Genomic DNA, 26,199 nt, shown 5'->3' on the forward strand with positions numbered 1-26,199 from the left:
TCTCCTGCCTTCTTCTTTTATCCCTGACCAATAAAGAATTTATCAAATTCTGCCTTATGATCACTTTCCACTAAGGGTTCTTTTACCTTAAGCTCTCTGGTCAATTCTGGTTCATTTCACAACGCCCAATCCAGAATAGCTGAATTTAGCTAGTGGCTAAATCATGAGCTGCTCTAAAAAGCCATCTCATAGGCATTCTAGAAATGATCCCTCCTGGAATCCAGTAGGAACCTGATTTTCCTAATCTACCTGGATATTGAAATCCCCCATGACTCTTGTAACATTGCCCTTTTGGCATGTATTTTCTATCTCCCATTCTAATTTGCCTTCCTGACTTACAATTGTTTGGAGGTCTGTATCCAACTCCCATCTGGCCTTTTTACCCTTGCAGTTCCTTCGCCCTATCTACAATGATTCAACACCTTCCAAATCTGTATCACCTCTTTCTAAAGATTTAATTTCACATTTTACAAACAGAGCAACACTGTCTCCTCTGTCTTCCTGTCTGTCCTTTTGATACACTGTGTAAGCTCCCAGCTATAATCTTCCTTTAGCCATGATTCAGTGATACCTGTGACATCATACATGCCAATCCACAACTGTGCTACAAGCTCATCTACCTTATTCTGTATACTGTGTGGATTTAAATATAACACCCTCAGTTCTGTACTCAACCTTTTCAATTTGTTTGCCTTTTAAGTTGCGACTCATTTTGTTGATTGGAATTTTGCCCTATCAACAGTCTCTCCTTACTACACAATGCCTGTTTGTAAACCGGCTACCTTATCTTCATCGGCTTTTCTTACGATACTCTTGCACTGAAATATATATAGCTCAGGACACTAATTGCACCATGTTCAACCTTTTGATTCCCAATTTTATCTGAGGTCTTACCATCATGTGCCTCCACAACCTCTCCACTAACTGTCCTGGCACTCTGGCTCCTATCCCCTTCCAATTCTAGTTTAAAATCTACCATGCGGCAATAATAAACCTTTCCACTAGGATATTAGTCCCCCTCCAGTTTAGGTGCAAACCATCCCTTCTGTGTTGGTTCTACTTTCCCTGGAAGAGAGCCCAATGATCCAAAATTCTTATGCCCTCACTCCTACACCAACTTTTTAGCTATATAATTGTATAATCGTCCTAGTTCTGGCCTAGTTATGGCATGGATTGCAATCCCGAGATCCAAACCCTGGAGGTCCTGCCCCTTAACTTAGCACCTAATTCTCTGAACTACCTTTAAAAGAAACTTATTGCTCATCCTACCCATATCATTAATACCTACATGGACCAAAACTTCTGGCTGTTCACCCTCTCACTTCAGAATGCTGACTAGATCCGAGTTATCCCAGATCCTGGCATTCAGGAGCCAACGAACCATCCGGGAATCTCATTCTTGCCCACAGAACCTCCTGTCCATTTCCTATGACTAATGAATCCCCTGTCACCACACTGTGCATCTTCTCACCCACTTCACTTCTGAGTCACAGAGCCAGACTCCTGACCATTGATTTCCCTCTGTTATGAACACAGGGGTACTCTGCACTGGTTCCTTAACCCCTTTCCCCTTCCTGACTGTCATCCAGTTTCCTGTGTCTTGCACCTTGGGTGTAACTACCTCTCTACATCCTATCTATCACCCCTTCAGCCTTCCAAATGATCCAGAGTTCATTCAGTTCTAGCTCTCACTTTTTAAACATGGATTGTCAGAAGCTGCAGCTGGATGTGCTTCTCACAGTTGTAGTCATCAGGGACACTGGAGATCTCCCCACCTTCCCATATCCTGCAAGAGGAGCATTCCACTATCCTGTCTGAGCTTTTCTTTCTTTTGTTTTCTCTGACAGAAGGCTCTCTTTTCTGAAGCCTTAAAGAGTTAAAGCCTCAAGATCACCACTCTAACTCTGTCCACTCAGATGATAACCATGTGCTTATTCTTGCCTTCCTTTAATTTGCTCTTGTTAATCAATCACAAATGTGGATTGGTCGCTAGTCAATGCTCTATTACGCTGCCACGACCTGCTTGCTGCTGTCTTTTTCTACTCAGGCAGAGGACCTGACTGAAATCCCCTAACCCCAATCTTCTGATGTCCGGATTGGTCGCTGGTCAATGCTCAATGCTTTATGTTACTTCTGATCCACACTCTCCGTGGTTTCCCAAAGAGTAAGTTAAGGATCCAGTTGCAGAGGAAGAGTCAAGTCAGAGGCCCAGGTTTTGGAGTCTGTTGATTAGAACTGAGGGTATGATGGCATTAAATACTGAGCTGCAAACAACAAACAGCAGCCTGACATAGTTATTGCTATTGTCCGAGTGATCCAAGGCCAAGTGGAGTGCCAGTGAAACTGCATCCACTATAAACCTATTGTGGCAATAGGCAAATTACAGTATGACAAGTCCGTGCTTAGGCAGGAGTTGACTATGGCCACGACCAATCTTTTAAAGCACTTCATCACAGTAGATGTGACTGCAACTGGGTGATAGTCATTGAGGTAGCTCACAGTGCTCTTCTTAAGCACTGGTATGATTGTCACCCTTTTGAAGCAGGTAGGAACCTCTGACTACAGCAGTGAGGAACTGAAGATATCCTTGAACATTCCTGCCAGTTGGCTAGCAAAGGTTTCCAGTACCCCATCCGGTACATCATCACGGCGTGACGCCTTTCTAGGGTTCACTCTCAAGAAATATGTTCTCTATGTTGACCTCTGAGTCAGAGCTTGTAGGATCATCAAATGGTGCAGAGAGTTACACAGGTGGAGCTTTATTCTGCCTTTCAAAGTGTGCATAAAAGGTGCTTAGCTCATCTTAGAGTGAAGTATCACAACCATTCATGACATTGTAGGAAGTAATGGCCTGCAAATCCTGCCAGAGCTGACGTGCACTCTGATTCAGTCTCTAACATCAATTGGAATTGTTTATTCACTCTTTAAAAAAATAAAGCATCCCGTAGGTCATACCTGAACTTCTTGTATAACACTGGATCACTGGTCTTAAATGCCACAGATCTAGCCCTCAGCAGATTATGAATCTCCTAGTTTGGGTATGTCAAATATGTTTTTGAAGGCACATACTCATCCACATAGGTCTTGATGAAGCTGGTGACAACTGTGGCATATTCATTCAGATTCAGATTCGAAGATGAATCCCTGAATATTGTCTAGCCCACCGACTCAAAGCAGTCCTGTCAGCGATCCTCCACCTCCCTTGACCATACCTTTACGGTCCTCACCAATGATTTTGTAGTCTTAAGTTTCTACCTACATGGCGGGAGTAAAAGTAATGCCAGGCGATCAGATTTTCCTAAGTGAGGATGTTGGATGACACATTAAGCGTTCTTGATGGTTGTATAACAGTGGTCAAGCGTTTTGACTCCTCTGGTTCCACAGGTAATATGTTGGTGATAGTTTTCAGAGACTTCTTCATGCTGCCTGTTTGAAATCCCCTGCAATGTTATGGAAGGCATCAGGGTGTGCTGTTTTGTGTCTACTGATCATGATGCTCAGCTCCTCCAGTACTTGCTTGACAATGGCTCAAGGTGGAATGTACACCGCTACTAAGATGGTGGAAAATTCCCTTGGTAGATAAAATGGATGACTGTTGACTACAAGCTGTTCCAGGTCAGGTGAGAAGAACTGAGACAGAACTGTCATGTCTATACACCAGAGTGAGTTAGTCATGAAGCATGCTCCCCCTCTAGCTTTAAAAGACTCAACTGAGACAGGGCATTGAGTTCAGAATTAGGGACATTGTTACAGTTATATAAATTATTGCTGAGGCTGCACTTGGAGGATTGTGTACAAGTTTTGGTGTTCCTGTTGTTGGAAAGATATGGTCAAGCCGTAGTAAGTGCAGATGTGGACTAGAGCATGGGCCGGTTTGGCTGAAGGGCCTGCTTCCATGCTGTATTATTCTAGTCGCTTATGATCTTTAGGTACATAGCTGGGAGCCAATGCGTATCAGTGAAAATACAACATTCAGCTTTTGGAACCTATTATAAGATCAAAGTTCAAAGTATATTCATTATTAAAGTACATATACAATCCTGAGATTCATTTTCCTGTGGGCATACTCATTAAATCCAATAAACATAATAGAAACAATGAGAGACAGCACTGACACGGTGGACAATCAGTGAGCAAAAGACAACAAACTGTGCAAATACAAAAATAAAGAAAAATAATAATCTCTGAAATGAGAGGAAGTTAAAGTTGTTGACCCTCTCCACCTCTGGTCTCCCAATGTGGACTGGCTCATAAACCTCTAGATTCCTTCCCCGAAGTCAAAAATCAGCTCGTTGGTCATGCTGACACCGAGTAAGAGGTTGTTGTAATGTCAATCAGCTAGCTAAATTAGCGTAAATTTGGATGTAATGCAGTTTAAGGGGCAAACAGGAGGCTGCACAGATGAGTTGGAACAAATTATTAAATATGGAATGATAAAGGCATGAAAGATGCTTTCATCAATAAATTCACAAAATGTTATGAAAACATTGATTGTTATGATAAAGAAATGAAGTCAGAAGCCTATACAGGCTGGAGCATACCACAGATTATGCAAATCTATTCCAATTACCCCCTCATTTTTATTGATATACCCACTCATTTGCATTTTACCACCAACTCTCCTCCTCCAAAAATAAAAGCAGCTGAAGGTCCATTTCCTCTCTTACTCTTCATCCTATTATCATTCACCATCATTCATTCTTGCTAACTGTGGGCCCTGGGAATTACAGTACAACTCTGATAATCCGACATGCTTAAGACTTTGATGCTAGATTGATGGATTTTACAATACCATCTAATTGGTCGTAAGTGTAAAGTGGACACAAGAAATGGTGCTCTAGTTACTTTAAATGGAAAAGGAAAACAGGACCCCATTCAGTTGAAAGGGAAGGTGGTGTTTTATTTTTAATCTGTTCTCGAAGAAACTATTTTGTGTTCCTCCGCTGAAAGCATTTTGACGCAGTATTTCAAATGATTTTGACAGCTATCTGGTCCAGTCTTTACAAGGCTATTTTGATTCATATTTGTTTTATTGGTTTTATAAATCCTCAGTAGTTCAGAATTAACAGTTTTACTGCATGCACTGATTGATTTCCAAGCAATTCAGTATTTTACGCTAATTGTTTTATGAACATAATTTCACCCAATAAATTGCATTAACATGTTTATCAGATATTTGCATATAAAGTCAAGGTAACAGTTTAGGAGTTTTCTCCACTTCTACTGAAAAATACTCATTTCCTTACTAATACCATGCTGCATATTAAGGAAACTAATTTAAGTAGATTGGGAAAGACATAGTTAAAACTAACTTGAGGATAATTTAAATTTAACACTGGTGTTGGTATAATCACAATAAAGTTATGGTCAGGTAAAACTCAGGAACTCACCAGGATACATAACAAGTAGATATTATTAAACTAAAAACTTACAATCCATATATTAATGAAATTAAATACTCTACAACTTTAAGGATTCAGTCATTCCATCTTTGGATCATGAAAAATGGAAGGCAAGAAATTGTAGTCAGGGTGGTTTGGACAGTGATTTATTCTACTCACTTACAATTTTCAAGGTTGGAAGGACAAGAATACATTTGCTCTGGTCAATGTAAAATTTGTTGAATGGGGACTTTAGTTTCTAAACTGTGTTCATCCGCATTTTTCAAAATTAAGAGTAAAGGGAAAAAAAGAGTTCTAGATCTCTACAAGTTAGCTGCAATTTAAAAGATGAACAATGAAGTTTTCAGTAAAAGATACATATGAATGTGTTAATATATCAGTAGTGAGTTTCAGATATTTTGTTAATATTCTTGGTCACTTTAACATTTTCATTTTTAAAAAAGTAATCAATTTAATCTAAATAGCCTTCAGTCAAAGGTTAATTTGTTTTGGGAATAAAAGTGCACACACAACAATATTACAAATTACAGGAAGTACATTTTACAAACCACCTTAAGACACATAAATAACCCTACCATTCAACTCAAGGTTTCTTCAATTTTGTGTTTTCTGCAAATATACATTTTACACTTGAGTGTAGAGGTTAAATGTAGAAGTACTGGAAAATCAACCATAGAACCATACATAGAACATTGAGGAATATTTCCTCAAGGGAATATACATTCTTGATGTGGCTGAGCAACAAAATTTAATTGGTGGCAAAGTTATGACTCAAAAAATTCAGTATCAAAAACATCCATTTCAATTAATTATCTCAAACCAGCATGGAACCAAACTGATGATCTAGTGCCAGAGTTTAAATGTGCAAGAATGAAATTATCACTATGATTCTCTGGGTATTATAGTTTTGCCATCAAAAGTGAAATATAAAGTGCATTAGCAGGTTATATAGAATTACCATCTTCTAATGCCTCTGAAAAGTATTGTATAATAGCATATTGTATCCATTACACAAAAAAATATAACTTAATGTTAATAGCTGCCTTTGAGTAAGGTTTTGGAGACAATGAGTCTTTTGAATGAAGAGCCAGCAATTTAAGTTTTATTACATTCATGTTTAAACAACTTCAAAGCAGTTTTATCTATACTGGAAATGAAAATACTGATTTAAATCAGATTACACCTGAATACAAGTTAATTCTACATGGCTAATAGTCAGCACATAAAAATGATTTTTCCCAACTTAAAACAGAAACATTGAGTTTTATATAACTGATGCAGTAAAGCAGCTACAAAATTGACGTACATTTAGAGCCGCCAGTGGTAATTTGTGTTCAAGCAACCTTCTATGTTGCATACAGACAACAAGCAGATATGACTGTTGTATGAAATATGAATTGCATAGCAACTACACACTAATGACGAAACAAAACTTGGTAGTTTAAGATAGTACTTAGAGTTAAACTGTCAGATGAAAATAGTTTCTCTTCAAGTATTAACTTTCAGTGACAGAAACCATAAAAAAAAAGACTCAGCAAGTCAGGCATTTTAAGGGTGATGACAATTCACTGAAATAGATGAAAACTTTGAATTAACCTAAAATACTTAACTGTGTTTCAATCCAAAGGCACTGCCTGATTGGCTGGATATTTCCAGCATTGCTTTTATATCAAGTGTTTTAAACCTTTGAATTTCTAATAACCTATTTTCTTTAAGACTGTTGAAAAGTGCTCAAAAGGCAAGCTCAAAAAATCTAACATTTTATAGTTGTACACAATTAATGCAATTAGTTTTAAAAAGCAAAAAGCAACCTACAGTACTTTAATCAGCAGCATAAAAATGTTTCCTTGCTGTCAAATTACTTTACTAAACTGGTAAGTTGATTTATTATTGTCACATGTACCGAAGCATGATGAAAAACTTGCCCTTGTTGCCATCCATACAGGTAATTTCCTATCATCAGTGCACTTAGATAGCGCAAGAGAAACCAATCACAAAATGTAGAATAAAGTTGTTACAGTAGCTATAACGAGGAGGATTATGAAGTCAAGACTACATTCTTATCATAATAGGGGACGATTCAATAGTCTTACAGCATGGGGATAGATGTTATTCTTGTGCCCAATGATGCACGCTTTTGCCCAATGGGGGTGGAGGAAAGAGATAAGGTCAGAAACTAAGAGCCCACCCACAGCTGAGTAAGGTGCATTTATGGTGTAATAAATTAACAGATTATCAAGCACTCTGTATCAATAAATTAAAGCAGGAAAACTTATGAATCAATAAATTAATGAAATTGTCATCAATAAATTAGTGAAACTGCAGGAAGCACATATAACCATGTCAATATGAACTGAAAGCAATCTTGATGTTTTCAAAATGCAAGAATGTTCTCAAAAGAAACTTAAATTAGATTGAAACAGTCACCTTTTATCAAAAAAAATTACAAATAGCTGGACCTTCTTGGGGTGACAGGATGGGAGAATTAAGTCACCTCAAGATGGTGAGGGGAGGAAACTCTATAGAATGAGAAGGCCTGAGGCATTGTATTCTGGGGTCCTGTACCCAGATAACCAGACTCACTTTCACGGATGTGCAAGATCTTTTAAAAATGTTTAAGCAACTCTGATTGCCGCTCATCTTTTCCAAGTTTTGCCAATACCATTCAAAGTGAACAGGACTGCATAAGACCTCATGGTAACAGCCCTAATTCAGGCACTGGTACCTGTTTGAGCATGTCATCATCCAAGCAAGGGATCACAGAAATATCTGCATCAGTTGCTGGTTAATAGCACTGCCTAATCCTCCCTTAATCTACATCAGCCTGGGTACAAAACAAAAGTAGCAATAAAATTAATGTTAAAAATGCAAATAGCAGCTGGACCCTCTATTTAATGCTCTTCCATTGGGCTCAATGATGAGCGCATTTACAAAGTGAACAGACAACTACACTGGTATCGGACCGTCAATAAAATTGCGACATATCTGCCCTTATTAGAAGCTTACAGTTTTAAGGGAAAATACATCTCTTCTTTTTAGTGATGTTATATATACACATTAGCTAACGTTTTGAAATCCTTAAAAATGTATCACAACTAATTGGAAATGTTGTTCCATTACTTACCTATAATCTGTGAAATTAAAAACCTAGCATTTAGTTGTTCAGTATCTAAAGTTAGAAAGTTCCAAACCTAGTAATAATTATTCACTGTTTTCTATGCGTCAACTTAGTGATATTTTCTCAGATTTGAGCTCTGCAACAGTGCACAGCGGTAAGTCATTCCATGCGAGAAGCACAGACTGAGTCACCCATTCCGTAGTTAAAGGATGAGAGCTGTGGAAGAATCTGACCCAGACTATTCAGCTTCCTAGGCTGTAAAATATGGATCTTAAATGCAAACAGTTCAATTCAAAATCTAAAAGAATTTTTTTAGACCTAAGCTTAACCAAAATTTCTGTGAAAAAATATTTGTATCGTATCCTTGAGGTTTACACAAGTCCCTATTAATATGATTTGTTTGGTTTTAATACATCACCTTACAGCATAAACTGGAAGCCTGACAGTACTTTGAAATATTTAAGCCTCCTCCACACAATTTGCAACTCTGACATTTAATGATTATTTTGTTCCCCTTATTTGCAGAGTAAATTTAGCATTTCACTGATTATACAGAGTACTCTCATAAACACTGAATATTCTAAAATCCATCACTGGTTTCCTAAAGCCAAGCCTCCAAATTAGAAACCCACATTATTACTTCAAAGTACAACATGTTCTGTCCTTTCTCAACCATCCAATTTAAAAAAAATGCACCACTCTCAGACTTTGCTTCCTATAATACAGGTGGTCCCCGTTTTTCGAACGTTCGCTTTACAACAGCTCGCTGTTACGAAAGACCTACATTAGTACCTGTTTTCACTAACCAAAGAGGATTTTCACTTTTACGATAAAAGGCGCTCGCTTTATACTCGTGTTTACCCCAAGAAAGACTACCATGACCATGAAGCCTTGTGCAGGCAGTTGTGTGTGCATGCGTGTACGTGCCGATTTTTTTCCCCTCCAAATCTATTTTGGCTCGCTATGGTCCCGATTTTGTTAAGTGAAACTACATACATACAATATTTCTACTTTACATAGGCTGTATCTTTATCATATTATTCCTGCTTTTACTATATGTTAGTGTTATTTTAGGTTTTATGTGTTATTTGGTATGATTTGGTAGGTTATTTTTTAGGTCTGGGAACGCTCAAAAATTTTTTCCCATATAAATTAATGGTAATTGCTTCTTCGCTTTACAACATTTCAGCTTACAAGCAGTTTCATAGGAACACTCTACCTTCGGATAGCGGGAAAAACCTGTAATCTCTTCACTTTCAATTTCTTCAAGAGCAGAGACTTGAGCAATTGTAGAGCAACACCTGGACAATCTCCTGAAATCCTTCAATGTACTACTTCATCTTTCCTAGTGCCTCTTTAAATCTAATTATTATCCAATCAAATGTCCCGTCACCTTTATTGCCACCCATTAGCATTAGATTTTTCCACTCTGAAGAATTTTAGTTAATAAATTAACATTGCAACTACAAATTACTGATGCATACTTTTCCATTTTGTAAAGTGCACTTATGTCATTGAGGAATTGTCAATTTAGCAGTTCTATAAGTATTAAATTTCCTGTGAGTTAATACTGTTTACAGAAAATGTAAATTAGCAAGGAATTTCAAAACTAAACTTCCATTGGCTACTTGCAAGAATGGGGCGGGGGGAGTAACAGCAAATGATTTTAAATTTCAGTATTCTCCTTGTCTGTGGTAACTCATTTTTTATTCTTTCTACTTCTAACATTTATACCTGTGCACTTGCAATGCTACTGTGACTAATGCTAATTTCCTTTGGGATCAATGAAGTATTTATCTACAGCTAATCCTGAAAATTCAGTAATTTCACAACACTTGAAATATTACAATGCTTTTCAGAAGAATAAGTCTGCAAAATTCAGTCTGTAACACATGGCTTGGGTACAGTAGATACCAAATTGATCTCAGAGAGACACAGTGAAGAACTTATAATGATGATTTGCAATTGGCAAAGAGCAGTCGGAGAAATGACATTTTTCTTGCATTGCACAATTTGTTTGGAAAAAGGTACAATTTTAGCAAATGGGGCAGGGGGGTCTTACAATGTTTCAGGTACAAATGGCTGAATTTGTTGTCTATGATATTTGTTTTGGTCTACTTTTCTTAAATTTAAAGCAGTGGAGATGAGAGCTCAATTGTGAAATCGCCGTAGTGGATGAGGTGTATGCTTTTAATGAGTACTAGGGTATCAAAAAGTGGATATTTAGTAGCTGAAGAGTTATTGCCGAAAATGCAAAATGAGTTTTGAAAATACAGATTTAAGCAATCAAAGCAAGGACCAGCAATAGTGAAAGATACAAACTCTATCCTATCCTTCAGGAAGAACTCCCCTCAATAAATTGAAGTTATAAAGATGCATTCTAATTAAATTAAATTTTACTTGTTTGAGTTCATTTCAAATACAAATTTGTGATTTTATTTGTTCAGCTTCAAACATTAATCCATGCACTTCCTATTTCTTACATTTTCCCTTACTTGGAACAAAACCTGATGCAATTAATGCAATGTACATTGAAATAATATTTCCACATGAGGACTACATGACAAAGAAGTGCTTCACAGTAGAAATACACAAATTACTGAGTCATTACCCATATTGCTAAATTTCAACTTGGTTGTTCAGTTTTTTTTAAAAGCATGATTAAATTATTGAACCTACATTACAAACTAAGTCAATCATGTCTAAAAATCTCAGAGTAGTAAAGATAAAGTCTGGAGAAAAAGTAATAATGTAAATTTGATCCTTACCCTTTCTTCTGGTGTGTCATCCTCTTTGGCAGATTGGGGTTCTGCTTCAACATCTCCGAGGTCCGGAAGACATTTTGTGCTTGTTGGCTCACGGTTTAAAGTTGTATAGCCAATGTGCTCATATATTGGATTAATTGTCATCTTGGCTATATATTCTGCTGCTTTTGTCTCGATGTACAATGTAATCAAACCGTCTGTTACCAGGTCATGAATCGACTCAAACCGTTTCTCTCCCACAAAGTGTTTCCCATCATAATAAAGACGAAAATTTCGGGTCTGAGTCCCAAAGCTGTTATAGTTTAAAACAAAATTTAGAACGCAATAAGCTAGCAGAATTTCACTCTGTCCTAAATATTAAACTACCAAAGCAGTTACTTAGCACTGTTCTGTAGCAAACTTATACAACTTGACTATACAGTTCAGGATAGCATATTATTCAGAGTGAACATAAAGAAATTGGTGATGTTTACCAGTTCACCAATGTACCTATTCACCTGATTGCAAATCATATCTATGACATGAAGTATATAAATTTGTAATTGAATGTGATGTGAATTTTCTTTTCATCTTAGTATGTCATTATAAACTATATATGAGCCTTTGATAACCTTCCTGGATATTACCATTTATATTTTCATCACTGATTTAAAAAAAATTCAATATAAACTATTAATACAATGAATTAATTTAAAATATCAATTTATGCTGAATTTTAGAAGGATAACATTTTCAAAATAACAATACTATGAAATGAAATGTGAGCAAATGGAAGCTTGGGAACTTGCAACTATGCAGAAGAACACATTAGACAAATAGAAATAAGATGCAGCTCAACTGATGGAAAAACAAATGAATTGTTAAAGCCAGTCCTACATGCCTCTGCATGTACTCGTAACAAACAGTATTAATACAACTTGGGAGTAGCTCAAGCTCTTTGCTGTTTACAGTCTAACATTGAAACAAAAGTATTAAAAAAATAAAAACCTCCTTAGAGAGCAATTAAATGGCTCTGACACATACAGACATTGTGATCAGAATTATATTAACAGTTGACTGCTTTAAATTTTAACAGATATTTGTTCAAAAGGAAACTACTGTGAATTCTGAAAATATAAAATGAAATGCTGAAAAAATTCAGCAGATCAGGCAGCATTAATGGAGAGATAGAGTGAAAGTTTCAAGGCCATGATGATTATTTGGAACATTTAATTTTTACCCTCCACAAATGCATTATTAGGGATATCTTGGTCACAACTTGGAACTATAATGCCCTAGAAATTCAAATCACATAGCACTGCTTCTTCAGTGTTATAAATATGAAAATCAATGTTTTCCAGATGGAATGTGACTACAGAGAAAATGCTGAATATATTCAGCAGATCACAGATTCTGAGGAGAGAATTAAAAAAAGTTTATTGTTTCAGGTATATGGTCCTTCATCTGAACCAGAAGAATCAAAGATCAGAAATATCAGCTCTGTTTCTGCTTCCCGGAACCCAATTCAGATAGGTCTGATTTATTAACTTACTTGCTCTTCTTTATGTTCCCAAGCTCCCAACCTGACTCCCAAGGATCACAAATCTTACCTGATCCTCTTCAATTATTTGTTAACTAATTGTATTAGGTTCCAATACACAAAACCAGAAGCCCTATCATACAATCAACACACCTGTAATTCTACCCCTTGACACACTGCGCTCACTTTTTCCCTTCCCAAATGATTCAGTGAACAGGAGGCCCTTGATTCAATACTTGGTGACACCTAAATCTTCCCCCACACCCAATCCTGATCTGTGACATTTATATTTAGACCCCACCTCCCTCCCCGATGGTTCTGTCCTGTTTCTCTTTCATGCAATATCTGCTCAAATCTTTCCCTTCCACAAAATATTCTCTAGTGCCCATGCCTTCAGCCAACATTTAACCTTCAAGCAGACACAATAGTAGTAACAACCAGTGGCCTCAGTGGTCTCAGTGGCCAACCATTTTAATCCCATTCCCACACTGACATGCCTTTCTATGGCTTCCTCTACTGCCAAGTTGAAGCTAAGTGTAGACTAGAGGTACAGCATCACATATTCTGCCCTGGTAGTCTCCAACCCAGTGGCATGAACATTGATTTTTCTAACTTCTAGTAACCCCACCCTTTTCCTCTTATCCCATTAGACTAATCACACCTTCTCTCACCCTCTTGGTCTGCCCATCAACCCTTCATTCCTCACTCTGGTACCCCTCTTCTCCCCTTTTCTTTATTCCATGGTCAACTGTCTTCTATTAGATTCTATCTTCTTCAGCCCTTTGTCACTTCCACCTATTATTTCACAGCTTAATACATCATTTCCACTTTCCCCTCTCATCTGCCTATTATTCCCCCCTCACTAAGATTCACCTATCACCTGCCAGCTCTTATCACCTGCCACCTTTCCCTCCACTGACACACACACACACTCACTCACTCACTCCCCTTCTTTCTTTCCAGCCCTGATGAAGGGTCTCGATCCAAAACATTGACTCTCTATTTCCCTTCATAGTTGCTGCCTAGCCCACTGAGTTCCTCTGGCATTTAGTATGCTGATCTTACTTTCCAGCACTGGGCCACTACCAAAATACTGTTGGCACACCATAATGAAATTTTAGACTCTGTGTTCCTTTTCCAGTCAAAGTATGTTTGTTCAAAAAAGGAAAAACATGGAACAACAGAGAATACTAACCTATAAAAATATAGAGGGAGATTTGTTCACACTGCAAAAAGAAAAACAAAAGCTTATATGAATAGTAAATTGTATAAGTATTTGTGGACCTGTTGCAACACTAAAATCCTAAAACATGGAAAAATTTTTTTAGTGTTATAGACATCAAAAGTTTGTTTCTTTAAGTTTGTTTGTGTAAAATAGTTCCTTCTTATTTGAGATTCAAACAAAACTTCAGGTTTTAAGAATTTAACCATACTTCTAAAATTACTTATTTACTCAACAAATTCATATTACATGGTCATTCCTTATATTTGTTCAATATAATGTACAATACATTATGTACAATAACTTAAAGTACCTCCAAAAAGTCTCCAAGTTTAATAAATAACCAAAATATTTTCTCTTAGTGCAAGCCCTTACAGATTAGAGACTAGAATGATGCACACCATCTTCCATCAACTAACACAAAAACCCAACCAAAATCATTGGAACTGGATTTACAATTGAAACCTGAAATATCTTCAGGCACAATAATAGCACACTTTGATTCTTGGAAATGGACATACCGTACTTCAGTAAGAAAATGCAACTAAAGACAGAAACTGTTTTGCTAGTTTATTTTTCTTTATAATGAAATGAGATAAACATTTATAAAAGACTGTGCTTTGATTTACTGTTACTTTTCCATGCATATTAAAATGAAAATTAGTAAGTTTGTTTTTATGACCTCACATATAGCTCTTCATTTGACATTTATTGCCAGTAACTTATCTCTTACATTCTTATCCATGCATAATACTTTTAATTAGACAAGCATTAATAGTAATTAATGATTTAGCTATGACTTAAGGCACTTAAGAATTGCTTAAAATTGATGTGTTTTGACAACCCAGCTGCTAAAGGGCTTTTGGGCACCTGGTATTATCTATGTGAACAGTTGTGTTTTAAAAGACATTTAAAGAAGAGAAATGGAGAGGAAAATCCAGAGCTTAATGCTAAGGCAGTTGAAGGCACAGTTCAATCAAAGAACTGAGGAAAGATGGGCATGGATTTGGGCAGTGATACCTTCTTCACTGGATAAGAAAGACAGATTGGAAACAGTGATTAAATGCCACAATTAAGTATTTTCGATTTAAAAAGAAGTGGGTGATAACGACAGTTCTCAAAGTGGGAATAGCAGTATCACAGCAGGAGAACTATGAACAATATCAGTTTACATTTAGCTCAGGAAGCAATTGGGAGATTAAGAACTTGGTTGGAATAGGTTCAAGTGAATCGGAACTGGATTTTATTGACAAGATCAACTAAAACAGGTAAAGACAGGAGGTGGAAGAGAATCTCACCAAAGAGTGGAGTGTAGGATTACAGGTGGACCCCATTTTTCGAACGTTCGCTTTACGACAGCTCGCTGTTACAAAAGACCTACATTAGTACCTGTTTTTGCTAACTGAGAGAAATGATACTTAAGGAGTCCATTTAGAATGTGCTGACACAGAAAGAGCGTGCAAAGCAACTTGCAGGGCAACGTATAAACCAATTTGCAAAATGAGGATGAAACAATAGCTTGCTGATTAAAGAAGCGATACGGGTAACGGGAAGACATGCTTAACGGTTGAACAATAACGGTGTTAATGCGCTGAGGCTGATAAGTGGGCCAAAGGGTAATCACATTTGTAATTTTGTAATGAGATTAAGGAAGAATGTCTGCACCTCACATGGGTGCAACTCACAAAGTCGTAAACAAGTAGGGTATAAAAAACTGTGCAAAGTGTAATTCGGCACTCAATCTAGCAGGAGCTGGTTGGGTCCGACTCTGCAGACTCGAAAAATAAAGTTTACCGTTCTGCAAATTGCTGAGACTCAGTGTGTTTCTGACACTAACCAAAGAAGATTTTCGCTTTTACAAAAAAAAGACGCCCGCTTTATATGTGTGTTTACCCTGAGAAAGACTACCATGACCGTGAAGCCTTGCACGGGCAGTTGTGTGCGCATGCATGTATTTGTGTACGCATGTACATGCTGATTTTTTTCTCCAAATCGATTTTAGCTCGCTGTCTTCCCGATTTGATAAGTAAAACTACACTGTACATACAATATTTCTACCTTATATATGATGTATATTTATCATATTATTCCTGCTTTTACTATATGTTAGTGTTTTAGGTTTTATGTGTTATTTGTTATGATTTGGTAGGTTTTTTTTGGGTCAGGGAATGCTCAAAAAATTTTCCCATATAAATTAATGGTAATTACTTCTTCGTTTTATGACATTTTAGCTTACAAACGGTTTCATAGGAACGCTCTACCTTCGGATTGCGGGGGAAACCTGTACGACAACAAGCAACATATATGGGAAGTCTGGGTTGGTAGGAAGGGAAAGAATATAAGGAAAAAGTTACCTGACTAGAGAGCATTAATCTTTGCAACCAAAAAACGTTGATGAACTTGTTACACATTATTAGAGAAGGCATTGTAAGGTGGTTTAAGAACAGTTTGTGATGAAAAAGAAAAAAAACTGACATGATCTATATATTTCCAGAAAACCTTTGAATAATAAATACATTATAGCAACAGTGAATAAGGTCTTATAAAGTTTACTGTGGTCCAACCAAATGTGGGGCTTGTGTGGCTAAATCAGTTTTCTGCCAACAACGTTGAGTTGTTCAAAGTTATACCAATACCTCCATTTCATCCCACTGTATCAAACTCTTGAATGGATCTTTTGTATGATAAAATGGACTCTTGGCCTCAATTTTTTTGATTAAGATGGTGCTGAGCCATGGTCTCCTTCAAGATCATGGCTCAGACTTAGTAGTTCTTTTAACTTCTTAGGGATGGCTTTGGGGACAGAGAGAAGAGTTGGAGGTCAGGTTAGGGTTTAGTAACAGTTACTGTCTGTGGGGAAGATGGAGGTCTGGCCTCTACTCTGTGCTAAAGTCCAGCGATAAGGTTTGGTGAAGAAGGTCCTCCAGCATTTTGTGTGTGTTGCTTTGGATTTCCAGTATCTGCAGAATTTCTCATGTTATGAATGACATCTACTGTCCAGACCTCCACTCAATACTTGAACACCAGTGACAAAAAACATCTGCAGTCCAGGTCTCTGCTCCATGCTCAAAGGCCAATGACCAGTAGTCTATGCAAACAGGAGGCAGGAAGGCTTTTCAGTCGGCATATTTGAAGTTCGAGCATGGAGTTCAAGGTCGCATCATAGGCTAGTCTGCCAGTTAGAAGCCTAATAGTTGGTCAGTGGCCCAGAAGTCAAAGCCTGATGGCTGTAGCCTGTTCTGGAGTTGGAGGATCATGTGTGTGGATAGGTGGAGGGGAATGTGGGAGAGAGGAAAGGGGGTTGTTTTGCTGCTGTTGCTGTATTGTTCCTTCTGAGAATTGTAGACAGGCATGCTATGTTGGTGCCAGAATGTCTGGCAACAAACATTGGCTCCCAGCACATGCCCAGGTTGAGTTGGCTGTTAACAAAACCAACACATTTCTCTGTATGTTTTGATGTAAATGTGATCAATAAAGCTGAATCTGAATGGTCTCAGCCTGAAACGTCAACTGTACTCTTTTCTACAGATGCTGCCTGGCCTGCTGTTCCTCCAGCATTTTGTGTATTAACTGGATTTTCTCTTGTTTGTGACTGAATCTACCTTGTTATGATCTTGCACTTTATCTGCCCTGCACTTTTTTGGCAGCCTATACTCTTTATTCTGCATTGTTATTGTTTCACCTTTTTCTAATTCAGTGCACGTTTAATTGCACTTGCCTCCCAGGTACCAGGGTCAGGGATGCCTCTGATCAGGTTCTCAGCATTCTAAAGTGGGGGGGGGGGGGGAACAGACAGACAATGTGGTAAATAAAGTCAAAGAGCACTACAGCACAGAACCAAACCCTTCAGCCCATCTAGATTGTGGTGAACCATTAATCTATTTAGTCCCGTTGACCTGCAGCCAGACCATAGCCCTCTTATCCCTTTATCCGAATTTCTTCTCAACGTTGAAATTGATCCTGCATCCACCACTTAAACTGGCAGTTTGTTCAACACTTTCACCACTCTCTGAGTGACTAAGTTCCCCCTCAAACATTTACTTTTCTCCCTTAACCCATGAGCTCTGGTTGTAGGCTCACCCAACCTCTATGGGGAAAAAGCCTGCTTGCATATATCCAATCTATACAGCTCATAATTTTGTACACCTCTATCAAATCTCCCCTCAATCTTCTACGCTCTAGGGAATAAAATCCTAACACATTCAACCTTTCTCTATAACTCAGATCTTCAAGTCCCAGCAACAACCTTGTAAAACTTCTCCGTACTCTTTCAATCTCATTTACATCTTTCTTGCAGGATTTACATCTTGTTCAAATTAGATCTCACAAGCGTCTTATAAAATTTCAACATAACATCCAAACTCCTGTACTCAATACATCGACTTATGAGGGCTAATGTACCAAAAGTTTTCTTCACAACCCTAGGCACCTGTGATGCCACTTTCAAGGAATTATGGATCTGTATTTCCAGATCCCTCTGTTCTCCCACCCTCCTCAGTGTTTTATCACTCATTGTGCAAAGCATACCCTGATGGTCCTCTCAAAGCACAACACCTCACGTCTCTATTAAATTACATCTGCCATGTTTCAACTCATTTTTCCTGCTGGTCCAGATCCCGCTGCAAGCTTTGATAGTCTTCCTGAAAATCCACTGAACCCCCAATTTTGGTATCAACTGCAAAGTTGCTGATTTAACTTACCACAGATCACTGATATAAATGACAAACAATAATGGACCTAGCACCAACCCCCGCACCACACTATTAGTCAGAGGCCTCCAGACAGAGATGCAACCATCTGCAACCATTCTCTGGCTTCAAATTCTGTGAAGCCAACATTTAACCCAATTTACTAGTGTAAAGGGGGTTTCTTCTTTTTTCTTTGTTACTGTTGGGAAAGGGCTTCTTTGTTTTGTTAAAAGCAGGAATGTTTCTTTGTTGCGAGAGAGTGCTGGGAGAATTGTATTCCTTTGTAAACCAAATGGGGATTAATGTTCTTTCTTCTGAATCTGTAAGCTTTTGTTGACGGGCTTTTGGGCAGATCGGCACGAGGGGGTTGAGAGGACGAAATGCTGTAATCTGGGCGAGGAACGGACCCCAAGTGGGGGTCCGAGGCCAGGAGGTACTCCGAGGAGGGGGGGGGGGATGAAGCTAGATGTGCTTGGTTGACCACTTGGAGGGTCCTGAGCTGCGCGTCGAGGAGTTTGGAGGGGATCGAATGGTGGCCAGAAGACTTTAGTAATTGAGCTCCAACAGTTGTGCACGAAGTGGTTTGGACTTTGATAAGTTTGGTGCCTTTTCTTTATTTTTTCTCTTCATATATACTGTATCGTTATCAATCACTTAGTTATAGTAACCTTTATAAATTGTACTCATTTAATCGCTTATGGTGTACTGTCTGTTTTTGGGCGAGGCGGGGACATCACACAGCATCCACACCGACTGATTACCCAGTTTGGCGGGGCCGAAGGCTGCTCCCCCTAGATGAGAACGAGCTGAGCGAGCCTGAGGCGACCCAGGGGCTTACATTGTGAGGTGCTCGTCCGGGATTGACTTCTGTGGAAGCTGTGTGATCACCCTCCTTAAATTGTGTCTGCGGCGAAGAGCTGGTGTGCCTTTGTGGGTGTGCGATTGCTGGTTATCACTGCGTGTGTGTTGGGTGGGATGGCTGCTGTTGGTAGCCTGGAGGTCGTTGTTCGAGTTCCGACTAGTGCTGACGAAATGGTGGTGGGACCATGGGTTGTCCGTACTGCTTGGAGAGTGAGGAGTGACAGGTTGGGATGTTTCAGCAGTGGTGGGCTCCGCCCTGTTGTTGGAATAATGTCCAGCCCTAAAGGGGCGGAGACGTGGGCGGAGCAGACCCCTCAGTTGTTGGGTGAGTGGCAGTGCTTGGCTGAGGAAAAGCGACAGGTTTGAAAGTTTGAGTAGGCGGGCTGGTGACTTTGTTAGAACTGTCGGGCGCAATTACCTCGAAGTGACAGCTGCCAGTTCTGGGAAAGTGTGGGAAAATGCATGTGGTTCGACTGGAAGTCAAATGCCGCAGCTGGGGGGCTTATCATATCTGTGGCAGGAGATTGGTGGAAAGTTTTTAGGGTATCCCTTTTGCCTAGGAGGGCAGATAAGTTGCTTGTGGTGCCAAGGGGATCTGTCAAGGGGATCAGTTGTTCCGTTGATTCGAGAGGTGTCGGCTTGGGGTCTCTGGGGGAGCATGTTCTCAGCAAAGTACCAAGGAACTCCCGAAAGGAGCAGACCCTGTTCCTGACGGCTTAGAGGGATCAAGCGCACAGGTGCTGTTACGGATGGATGGAAGTCAAGCTAAAGCCATCCTTGGCACCGGGGCGCCGGTTAAGTTGCTGTACAGTTTGTTTTATAACCGTTATTGGAAGCATTTACCCTTGATGACATTGAGGACACTGGAGATTTGGGGTACCAGTGCCGTTGATTATCCAGACGACGGTTGTTGGTCAGTGAAAATGGAGTTCTTAGAGGCAAATGTGGAGGTGACTGAGGTTCATGAATCGTTAATGCTGATGTGTCCGGACACTGTTAAGATGGGCAGCGTTTCGGTTCTGGAGAGAACCAATATCCTGCTGGTGCGCTTGGGGGCCTGCCCGGAGGAGGCGGGTGAGCGCTGTTTGGAGGCATTGTCGATGCACCCAGAGTTTCGAGCTGCTTGTGCAGATGTGTGTAGCACCATTGGGCCGATACCGAATTCAAACAAGAGCCGGTGGTGGTATAGCCTGGGGGAAGTATCTGAGGGCGAGACCCTCTTAGTGGACGCTGCAAAATACCACGAGGGAGGGGAGTTAACTGCTGAAGACACCTCGGAGAGAGAGAGGTTGTGGCGACTGGCCCCTACAGCCGTGGAAGACGTAGGCAGCATGTGTGTGGATTATAGTGCGTTGAAGAGGCGCACTGTTAGCAACCAGAATATGGCCCTGAGGGGCAAAGAGGCGATGGCCTGTCTGAGTGGTGCAACGTGGTTTAAGGTGCTGGATCTGAGGAGTGGATGTTGCCAGATCCCGATGAATGAGGCCGACAAAGAGAAGACGGCCGTTATAAATTCCCTAGGAGTCTTCCGGTCTGAAAAGATGCCACAGGGCATATCTGGAGCCCTTGCAACCTTCCTGCAGGGCAGGTGGAAGACCATAGGGGATGTGGAGGCGGTTGGAGTTTTGGTGTATGTGGATGATCTCTTGGTATTTGGACTTGCCTCAGCAGAATATGAAGTGAGGTCGTTGCAGGAGCAGCTGAGAATTACAGAGTTAAAGTGTTTTCTGGAGACGTGCCAGGGCTGGCGAAGGTCGCAGCTCGTGAGTGACTGTCTCTACGGAATCAAGTGTGAAGTGAAGACGGAGAGACTGGAGAAAGTGATCTGGAACCATTCGGAAGACTTACAAGTTGGAGAGAATGAAGAAAGTTGTCTGACTGAGGGCAATAACAAACTGAGAACCTGGAGAGGGGAGTTTGCGGAGGTGAAGAAATTACAGTCAAAACTCAGAAGAGGGAAGCGGAAGCTTGAAGGGAACCTGAAGATGACCATCGACAGTTCAAATGAAGTGCAAAACCTGAAAGTTGATCTGGAAGAAGTCATGAGGAAGAAAAAGCTGGAGAGAAGTGCAGTGAATACTGAACAGGAGGCTGAAGAGACTGCAGGAGCAGTGCAGGCCACATGTTTCCATTTGGAGAAGATCAAACAGCAGCTACCGATCGCAGAAATGAGGAAGAATACAGATTCGATGGATAATGTGCTGGATGTTTGGTACATGCTGCCTTTTGCTGACTTTCCCTCAATTGAGGAAGAGACCTTTGGCCCTTCTCCCATTGAGTCAGGTGTAGCGGGGAGGGTTTGCTGTGTGCAGTGTGGGGCATGAGTGAGAGGTTGAGAGAGGAGTTGGTAGTGGGCCCAAAGTATCCCCAGTTGTGTCCGAGCCTGAAGGGTTTAGGTGAGGGGGTACGGAGATCTCAGAAGGGTTAGGGAACTCCCAGATAGTTGGCCTAAGTAGCGCCTGAGGAACAGGGTGTGAGGTTTACTGTGTGGGGAGGAAATGTCACTGTTTGTGTTTGGGTTAGGGTGTGTTGGCAGGAAAGGTGGCGCGTTATTTAATAGTCATGAGGACATGACTTTTATTTGGTGGGGGGAAAGTATAAAGGGGGTTTCTTCTTTTTTCTTTGTTACTGTTGGGAAAGGGCTTCTTTGTTTTGTTAAAAGCAGGAATGTTTCTTTGTTGCGAGAGAGTGCTGGGAGAATTGTATTCCTTTGTAAACTAAATGGGGATTAATGTTCTTTCTTCTGAGTCTGTAAGCTTTTGTTGACGGGCTTTGGGCAGATTGGCGCGAGGGGGTTGAGAGAGAGGACGCAATGCTGTAAGCTGGGCGAGGAACGGACCCCAAGCGGGGGTCCGAGGCCAGGAGGTACTCCGAGGAGGGGGGGATGGAGCTAGATGTGCTTGGTTGACCACTCGGAGGGTCCTGAGCTGCGAGTTGAGGAGTTTGGAGGGGATCGAATGGTGGCCAGAAGACTTCAGTAATTGAGCTCCAACGGTTGTGCACAAAGTGGTTTGGACTTTGATAAGTTTGGCGCCTTTTCTTTATTTTTTCTCTTCATATACACTGTATCGTTATTAATCACTTAGTTATAGTAACCTTTATAAATTGTACTCATTTAATCGCTTATGGTGTACTGTCTGTTTCTGGGCGAGGCGGGGACATCACACAGCATCCACACCAGCTGATTACCCAGTTTGGCAGGGCCGAGGGCTGCTCCCCTCAGACGAGAACGAGCTGAGCGAGCCGGAGGCGACCCAGGGGGTTACACTAACTTATCTTGAATGCCAAGCAACTGAACCCTCTTGACCAAGCTCCCATGCAGAACCATATCAAAGGGCTTGTTAAAGTCTATGTACACAACATCCACTGCTTTGCCTTCATCAACTTTCCTGATAACTTTCTCAAAAAACTCTAAGACTAGTTAGACATTATCTACCACAAACAAAGCCATGCTGACTGTCCCTCATCAGTCCATTTTGATCCAAATACTTGTATGTCTTTCAATAACTTTCCCACTACTGATTTCGGGCTCACTGCCTTCTAATTTCCTAGCTTATTCCTACAGCCTCTTGAACAACAAAACTACATGTCAACCTTCAATCCTGCACCACCACCTGTGGCTAAGAATATTTTAAGTATCTCTGCCAGAGCCTCTGCAATTTCTGCACTAGCCTCCCACAGGTTTCAAGGGAACAGAGAGTCAGGCCCTGGGAATTTATCCACGCTAATTTGTCTCAAGACAGCAAACACCTCCAGCTCTATAATCTGTATGGGGTCCACAACCTTGCTGCTACATTGCCTCACACCTATAGACTCTCAGTCCATCTCCCCAGCAAATACAGATGCAATAAAATCCATTTAAGTTCTCCCCTATCTCATTTGGCTCCATGCATAGATGACCACGCTGATCTTCCAGAGGACAAATTTAGTCTGTTGCTATCCTTTTGCTCTTAATTTATCTGTAGAAAACCTTAGGGTCATCCTCCTTGCCTGCTAAAGCAACCTGGAGTCTTCTTCCCTCCTGATTTCTTTCTTGTGTTCTCTTGCATTTCTTATGCTCCATAAGTACCTTATTTGTTTCTGCCACCCTATACCTGCTTACACACCCCTTTTTTCTTAACCAGGGCCTCAATATTTCTCAAAAACCAAGGTTTCCTAAACCAGTTATCCTTGCCTTTTATTCTGACAGGAACCAACAAACTCAATATTCTCAAAATTTCACTTTTGAAAACCTCCTACTCATCAAGTACACCTTTGCCAGAAAACAACCCATCCCAATCCACACTTGGCAGATCCTTTCTGATGTCATTGAAATTGGCCTTTCTCAAATTTAGAATCTTAACACGAGGAATAGACCTTTCCTTTTCCACAATTACCTTGAAACTAATGTTATTCTGATCAATAGATGCAAAAATGGTTTCCCTATACAAACTTAAGTCATCTGCCCTGTCTGGGAGATCTAGTATCACATTCTCTCCAGTTGGGACTGCTGCATACTGATGAAGGAAACTTTCTTGAACATATATTTCCCATCTAACCCTTTTACAGTATGTGGAAAATTAAAATCACCTACTACCACAATCTTATGTTTCTTGTGACAGTCTGCAATCTCTCTACAAATTTGCTCCCCTAAATCCCACAGACTGATGGGTCTATAATATAATCTCATTAATATGGTCATACCTTTCTTATTCCTCAGTTCTACCCATAAAGCCTCACTAGACCAACTCTCCAGTCTGTCTTGACAGAGCACTGCCGTGACAATTTCCATGACTACTAATGCCACCCCTCTCCCTTTAATCCCTTCAGCTCTGCCACGTGTAAAACAATGTAACCCCGGAACATTGAGCTGACAGTCCTGTCCCTCATACAATTAAGTCACACTAATGGCAAAAATCTCATTAATTCCATGTGCTGATATTCGCGCTAAGCTCATCGACCATTCTCACAATACTGCTTGCATTGAAACATATACAGCTCAGAACATTAGTTCTGGTATGCTCAACCTTTAGATTCCTGACTTTGTATGCATGCTTAACAACATCTTTCTCCACAAGGCAGAGCTTATGAGGAATGATGGCGCCTAACATTGACCACTTTGCTTGCATCTTTGGAAACAGTTCTATTTCTACCTTTAATATGTTTACTTTACCCTATCTGGGTTCTTTTGAAGGCCCTGACCTGGAGTTACATGCAGACTTTAGCCCTTTGCGGGAATGGGACCCATGTTCAGGGTTCCACAACTGGCTGCTATTTGACATGCCAAGGGTTTGGCCTGAGAATCTCGATTGTGTTCGGAAGCCTAAGATCTCGGGGCTCTGGAGACGGGCGGATCAAAGGTCAGTGTCATGGCAAGAGACTCATTTGTCGTCGGCGAGGCCAGAAAATCTTTTGCTGTGGGCCCAAAGCCCTGAGGTCTTTGCGATCTTCGGACACAGAGTTTGAATAAAGCGACAATACGGACTTTTAACATCATAATGTTAAAAGCGGGTTGTTGTTATGTTTCCTGCTTGCTGTGAAAATGAGGGACACCTCCCTCTCCCTTGCCAGGGAGAGAGAGAACCTGTGGGTTGTTGAATTTCAGATGAAATGCAAAGCCTTTGGGGTAACTTTGGTCTGTGTCTTTGCTATTGCTCAGCACATGCTCTGGCTCGGTGATAGTACCAATGTGTGTTTTTTTTTGCTGGTGGAGGGAGGGGGAATTGTTGCTCGCTGCCGCTTACACACGGGAGGGGGAAGCTGGGGGTGAGAACTTCAGGGTTTTCATGTTTAACTGTCGTTCATTCCTTGGGGCACTTCCTGTTTTTGTGGATGTTTGTGAAGAAAAACATTTCAGAATGTATACTGTATACATTTCTCTGACATTAAATTTGACCTTTGAACAATCACTCCACTATCTTTTCTGTTCCACTGATTCTCATCCCATTGCAACCGTAGTTTAAACCTACCCCACCACCCCCCCCCCCACTACTCACAGCACCAACAAACCTTCTTACAAGAATATTGGCCCTCTTCCAGTACAGGTTCAACAGGTTCAAACTGTCCATTCTTTATAGGTCCAGACTTCCCTGGAAGAGCGCTCACTGATCCAAAATTCTGGATCATCCTGCACCAACTTCTTAGCCATGTATTAAACTGATTGATATTCTTATTTCTGGCCTCACTAGCACGTAGCATGGGTGGCAGTCCTGAGATCACAACCCTAGAGGTCTTGTCCTTTAACATAGCACCTAACTTCCTGAACTCACTTTACAGGACCTCATCACCCCTCCTACCCATGTCATTGGTATGCACTATGACCTCTGGCTGCTCATCCTCCCACTTAAGAATGCCCTGGATTCAATCCAAGATTACCCTGAGCCTAGCACTCAAAAGGCAACAATCCACCTTGGATTCTCGTTCTTGTTAACATAACCTCTTTTAGACCGTAAGACCATAAGACATAGGAGCAAAATCAGGCCATTTGGTCCATCAAGTCTGCTCTGCCATTTTATTATGGCTGATCCAATTTTCCTCTCAGCCCCAGTCTCCTGCATTCTCCCTGTATCCCTTTATGTCTTGACCAATCAAGAATCTATCAACGTCTGCCTTAAGTATACAAAAAGACTTGGCTTCCATAGCTGC

General features: G+C 40.4%; 1 protein-coding gene across 3 annotated transcripts in view; it reads right to left on the minus strand.

Annotated features, from left to right (window-relative positions):
- Window positions 1-26,199, minus strand: part of chn1 (chimerin 1) — a 109,360-nt gene that overhangs the window by 47,781 nt on the left and 35,380 nt on the right. For all 3 annotated transcript variants that reach the window (XM_059966698.1, XM_059966697.1, XM_059966699.1), the window contains exon 7: window positions 11,289-11,577. In XM_059966698.1, the coding sequence (XP_059822681.1) occupies window positions 11,289-11,577 (289 nt within the window). The remainder of the gene's footprint in view (window positions 1-11,288; window positions 11,578-26,199) is intronic.

The sequence above is a fragment of the Hypanus sabinus genome, chromosome 4 (assembly GCF_030144855.1).
Source record: "Hypanus sabinus isolate sHypSab1 chromosome 4, sHypSab1.hap1, whole genome shotgun sequence".
Taxonomy (NCBI): domain Eukaryota; kingdom Metazoa; phylum Chordata; class Chondrichthyes; order Myliobatiformes; family Dasyatidae; genus Hypanus; species Hypanus sabinus.